The sequence below is a fragment of the Tupaia chinensis genome, unplaced genomic scaffold (assembly GCF_000334495.1).
Source record: "Tupaia chinensis unplaced genomic scaffold, TupChi_1.0 Scaffold000146_1, whole genome shotgun sequence".
NCBI lineage: Eukaryota > Metazoa > Chordata > Mammalia > Scandentia > Tupaiidae > Tupaia > Tupaia belangeri.
The window spans coordinates 17,512,709-17,518,708 of NW_006159616.1; the positions used below are offsets into that span (position 1 = coordinate 17,512,709).

Consider the following 6,000-nt stretch of genomic DNA (forward strand, 5'->3'; position numbering starts at 1 on the left):
CCTTGAATAATTACACGCATAGTTCAGATTTTCATAGCACTGTACTTCTCAAAGCGTGCCAGTTAGTGCAGCCCATACAAGGGAAAAGACTGAGTCATCATCTTTATACCCCTCAGTGGTGGGTCTTCTCTCTGGCCTATGCTCACTTTGATTGAAGCAGTCTAGGACTCTTTCTTGTAGATTGTTTTTGTTCTTCATAGCTGAATAAGAAGAAAGTATGAAAAAGGGTCTTCTGAATTTTTCAGGCATTCCAGCTCTGCGTACTTAGTATTTTCAAAGCAGAATGGAGTTGAAATTAAAACTATGTGTGTGTGCGCGTGCTTTCCACAGAGGGAGAGGGAAAGCAGAAAGCACCTCCTATGGGAATGGTCCCACCATAATCCCTTCTCCGTGTCTCCATCTTTTGGGATTTGGGGCATGCACCCATATACACCCGGCATGTTTTTCAAGCTACTGGGTTCAAGTGTGGTCATCCATGGGCCACAGAGCCAGCCCAAAACTCGTTATTTTCAAAGCCATTTTAGAATCCTAGAATTGGAAAGGATTGATGTCTTCTAGAAAGGATGATTTTTGTATTGTAAATGTTTCTTAAAGGAATCTGTAGAGGTGTTGACATGGAGAAACGTCTGTACCACATCATTACCCCTGTGCCCCCAGAGGATTTAAGAACTGTGAACTGTCTGCTTGTTGGAGCTATTTCCATTCCACAGCGCATCTTGAAGAACCAGGTGAGCCTGACCCAGAGACAGCCCTGGAGGGAGCATGGCTTTGTCCACAGAAAGTGAGGGGCCGAATTTAGGGCAAGAGTCTCAGGGGCCTGTGGTCTGTCTGGGAAACGTACACTAGATACTAGAGCCTGCGTGCGTCAAGATAAGTGGCAGGGCGCCTCAGAGACCCAGGGTCATGAGCTCCACCACTCACAGTTGAGAGCACTGTGGTAGAGCCATCTCCACAGGATTATGTCGTTTCAGAGAGAACAGAAGCCTCCCCGGGGTCATCCTTTTTTGAATCTTCAAATTCACCCTTGAGCAGGTCATGCTGGCCAAGGGCATCTGTGTGACCCCAAATCCAGCCACAGGGGCTACAGGTGAACTGGGGAGCCAGCAGATGCTCCTACCCTTCTGACCAGCTAGTCTTGGTACACACCCCACACTTACTGTCACGGTGTTTGATGTATGTGTGAGCAGAATTGCACTGACAGAAGCACAGGCCCATTTGTAATGGATCAGTTGCTTTAAAGGGACCCTTTGAGGGAAGGGAACCACATACCTTAAAAGTGACAGATCCTTCCTCCCATTCTTCCATTTTAACCCTGTCTCTGGGTGAATAATAAAACTGTAGACTCTTCTAGGCTGAGTCTGAAAGGATTTTCATGTATTCTCTTTGTGTTTCCATTTCAGCGTGGGCTTGAAGGGACAATTCCTTACGTCACTGCAGATTACAATATCAACCTTCCTGGAGCATCAGGGAAAATTGGGGCAAGAGAAACTGAGACATATGAAGGGAGACGATACCCCAAAGTTAAGCAGTTCTATCAGAAAGCAAATTGATCCCAATGTTTTAATAAAGGGAAGGGACACTTGTACAAGAGAGCTTTGTATCAAGCCGGCATTAGTAGACTGGATGGATTTCAGGGCCGTGAAAGGTGCTCTTACGTAGCAGGGTTTTCTGCATAACTTGTGGACATACTGTGTATGAATAGCTTGAAGTTGCTTTTCTTAAGGCTCCATGATCTAGCGTTTGTCCTCATCTTCTGTACTGTTAGTCATACTTGCTGCCTGGAGTATTTGCTAAAGGGATTTAAAGCAGCAGGCGAAAGTTTGTACACCGGTAAAGCAAAGAATGTGGTCAATTCCTCTAAAAGTTCTTAGGACCTGGTTCTGGAATTAGGATAAAAATAAGGAAACTGGGGTACCAGACATGTGACAAGAGGAAGAAAAGAAGGCTGACCTGCAAGATCGTAAGTATAATAGGTGTGAGGGCTCGCCCTGGTGCTTACTGGAGCTACGTGTGGACTGAGGATGGGACCCTGGGAGGGGTGGCTGCCACCTCGGAACCCATATCAGCGGCTTCAGCCCTGATTGGTTGTTTTTATCCCCTGTTCGTTTGATGCTGTCTCTTCAAGTCAAGTATTAAAAGATCATGTTTGGTCTGTTATATTTAATCAGGTTTAATAGATAAAAGTTTGGGCTAAGAGCTTTTTTTAAAATTAAATTTTTTTTCCTTATTTTATTTTTAATCCCATGTTCTTATGCTGACAAAATTATTCTCTCATCTGGAGAGCATCTCCTGAGGGCGCTTTAAAACTATTTGGGGACCAGCAGTTGGCATAATGGCTATGTCACTGGACTCCCATGTAGTCGACCGTGGTTGGAGTCTCGGACCTGGTGACTTAGAACTCATGCCGGGTGAGTGTGCATGCCTGCATGCGTGCCCAAGATTCCAAGTGGAGAATGGAGGAGAAGGAATTGCGGCGTGGCCATCCTCCCTGGGGAGTGATTTCTCACTTTCTGTCTCTCTGTCTCTCTCTGTCTTTCTGGCGAGCACACACACCCTATAGCAAACACCTCTCAAAAAAAAAACACCTAGATTTGTCCTGATTGACTTCTGAGGCCCAAGACACAACCGTAGGACAGAGCTGGAAACCCAGCTGTTTGGAAGGATTGGCAGACCAGCTCTGTGGGAAGCCCCATTACCTATAGGACTTGACTGCGTACATACGATTAACTGTGCTTTGTAGAGCTTTTTTCTGGGGGTACAGGAAGCTAATGATGCCGTTCTGGTCTTCATGTGGTCTCAATTCTGGCAACGAGGGAAGCTTGGGAAGTGGGTTTTATAAACAAGACTGATGGGGCTGAGTCATATCATTTCTGTTTAAGGCCATGGAATACTTAGGCAGCATTTCAGATTGGCATTGTGACTTCTGTATTGTCAGAATTCCAGATTCCTGGTATGATCATGTTGAAAGACTGTTACTAGGAAGTGTGGATTTTACCACTTAGGTTCATTTGAAATGTTGATCATCTGGGACCGGCAGTTGGCGTAATGGCTATGTGGCTGGACTCCCATGTAGTTAATTGCAGTTTGAGTCCCAGACCTGGTGGCTTAAACTCACGCCAGGTGCATGTGTATGTGTGCCCGGAATCCCAAGAGGATAATGGAGGAGAAGGGATTGCAGTGTTGCCGTCCTCCATGGGGGGTGATTTCTCGGTTTCTGTCTTTCCCTCTCTCTCTTTGTCTTTCTGGCCAGTGTGCATGCCCTTTTGCAATTAAAAAGAAAAAAAAAAGAAGAAAAAACCTCCAAAAAAAGTCGATCATCTCTGTCTGTAGTACTATGTGGTAGCCCCCCAGCAAAGGAGTGTAAGGGTAGGAACATGACATTGGCATAGGAACCCTCATTGCCATGATTAGTTTTGATATCCTAGAGACCACGTAAGGTCTAATTTCTTAGTTTCCCTTTATTTACATCTAAATGTAGGATGTATCATGCTTTTCTATCTCAGCCTTAAAAAGAATTTTAATATAATCTGCCATTATCAACTTTTTGACTCATTCCTCAGTTCCTTGCTTGTATCTTTATAAAAATGGAAGAGTAATATTGATACCTTATCATTTACATTTTTATTAAATCCAGATCTGCCTTTAAGAGCTGGCCTCTAAGATAACATCTTTCTTTGGTCCCCATCAGTAAGACAAAAACACTGCTGGTTTGGGGCACTGTCACCTGTGCTTCGTGGAGCTGTGCTGGGGCTCAGCTGACCCAAGGAGCTCAGCATTGGAGATCCTGGAGACTCGGCTCTTTGGTCGGCTCCATGCTGTGCTGGTCAGACCTGCAGCAACACCATCCACCTGGATGTCTGTCCTACGCAGTGGCAGTGGCTTTACGAGTGTTCAAAGACAGGATGAGATTGGACTTTTTTTTTTATTATTTCCAGTTGTTTCAGAATGAGTAGCTAGGAGTTCTCTATTGGAGTTATTCTTTCTGTGTGTGATTTTTCAAAGTAGTATATGATTTTTTTTTTTTTGGAGAGGTTTTTCGCTATAGGGCGTGTGCACTCGCCAGACAGACAGACAGAGACAGAGAGACAGAAAGCGAGAAATCACCCCCCAGGGGGGATGGTCACGCCACAATCCCTTCTCCTCCACGAACCGCGGTCGGCTACGTGGGAGTCCAGCGACATAGCCATTACGAGAGTTTTTTGCCCCCATGATTATTTTTTTAAATGACAGAACTAGTGACTTAGAAGGTAAACTTTTTTTTTTTTTTTAGAGTTTTTTGCTATAGGGCAGGTGCTCTCAACAGAGAAACAGAAGCCAAAAATCACCCCTCCCAGGAGGTTGGCTATGCCATGATCCCTTTTCCACTCTCCTCTTGGGATTTTGGGCACACACGCACACGCGCTCAGCATGAGTCTTAAGCCACCGTGTCTGGTACTTGAACCATGGTTGACTATATGAGAGTCCAGTGATGTAACCATTATGTCACCTGCTGGTTCCAGTAGGTAAAAACTCTAAGCCATCAATTTTTTTTGGTTCTTAAAAATCAGTTCTGGGGCCAACACATGGCATAGTGGTTAAGGGTGCTGGACTTCCATATGGCTGACCGTGGTTCGAATCCTGGACCTGGTAGCTTGCTTTCTCACTTTCCCTCCCTCTCTCTTGCTCTTCCCCTCTCTGGTCAATTTAAAAAAATAAATAAATAAAGTTAAATAAAATAATTATTTTTAAAAAAAAATCAGTTCTGGGGTCAGCAGGTGGCATGATGATTAAGAGTGCTGGCTTCCCACTTGGCTGATTGCAGTTCAAGTACTGGACCTAGCGGCTTGCTTTCTCAGTTTCCATCTCTCTCTCTTGCTCTGTCCCTCTCTGGTCAAATTTAAATAAGTAAGTAAAGAGAAATAAAATAATTTTTTAAAAAATTAGTTATTGGTCAGCAGGTTGCGTGGTGGTTAAGGTGCTGAACTCCTACATGGCCGACCATGGTTCGAGTCCCAGGCATGGCGCTCTCTTTCTCACTTTGTCTCTGTCAAGTGCACATGCCCTATAGCAAATTAAAAAATAATAATTTTTTAAAAAATCAGTTCTAAAGAGATCTGATTATAGGAAAAGTTAAGAAAACAGTGACATGGTTGTTAATGTGACTTGTCTGAACAGTTGAGTCTCAACGAGATGGCTTGAAAATCACACTAGGTATGTGAGTGTGCATGCCCAAAATTTTCGAGAGGAGAAAGGAGAAGGGATTACAGGATGACAATTCCCCCAGAGGGTACTCTCTCTTTTCCTCTTCAGCAAGTGCTCAAGCCCTATAGCTAAAACATAAAAGAAAGTGGGAAGATTCTCAAATTCTACATTTTATTTCATAAAACTAGTTAAGTTGTTCCTTTCTGTCCTACTGTTAGACCTTCATGGAAGCAGAGAATCTGGTATCCTTTGCAGTCATCACTTGGAAACTGAAGATTCTAGAAAGGGGAGAGGGATATTTGAACAGGCCCTCGGAGGGCCTTGGATTTTACCTGCCCGGAAGTGGCTTCCTGGAGAAGATAGGACACCGTTACCTGCCGGCCCCTCTCTCTCTTAAAAAAAAGGGGGTGGGGGGGGGCAAATGGTGTGTTGGTTAAGGGCATTGGACTTGCACGTGATCCAAGTACTGGACCTGACGGCTGGCTTGCTCTCACTCTCTCTGTTCCTCTCTGGTCAAATTTAAATAAGTAAAAAAGTTAAGTAAAATAGTCATTTGTTTTGTTTTGTTTTGTTTTATTTTTTAAATCTCAATCCTTAGAAAAAAAGAAACTTGGATTTCTGTCTGTCTTACGGAATGAGGACCAAACAATTTGGGTCTTAGGTGTTGTATCAGATAGGGCTTTTTTTTTTTTGAGAGGTTTTTGCTATAGGGCGCATGCGCTCGCCAGACAGACAGAGAGAGACAGAGAGACAGAAAGCGAGAAATCACCCCCCCCCAAGGGGGGATGGCCCCGCCGCAGCCCCATCTCCCCCCTTCTC

At 44.3% G+C, this 6,000-nt stretch overlaps 1 protein-coding gene across 1 annotated transcript in view; it reads left to right on the forward strand.

Moving 5' to 3' along the window:
• NOL9 (nucleolar protein 9) overlaps positions 1-2,159 on the forward strand; it is a gene marked incomplete in the record, with an annotated part of 36,089 nt that extends 33,930 nt beyond the window's left edge. Inside the window, 2 exon segments of the mRNA XM_014586599.2 lie at positions 595-728; positions 1,401-2,159. Coding sequence (XP_014442085.1) covers positions 595-728; positions 1,401-1,550 — 284 coding nt within the window.
• Between the last annotated feature and the right edge of the window lie 3,841 nt (positions 2,160-6,000).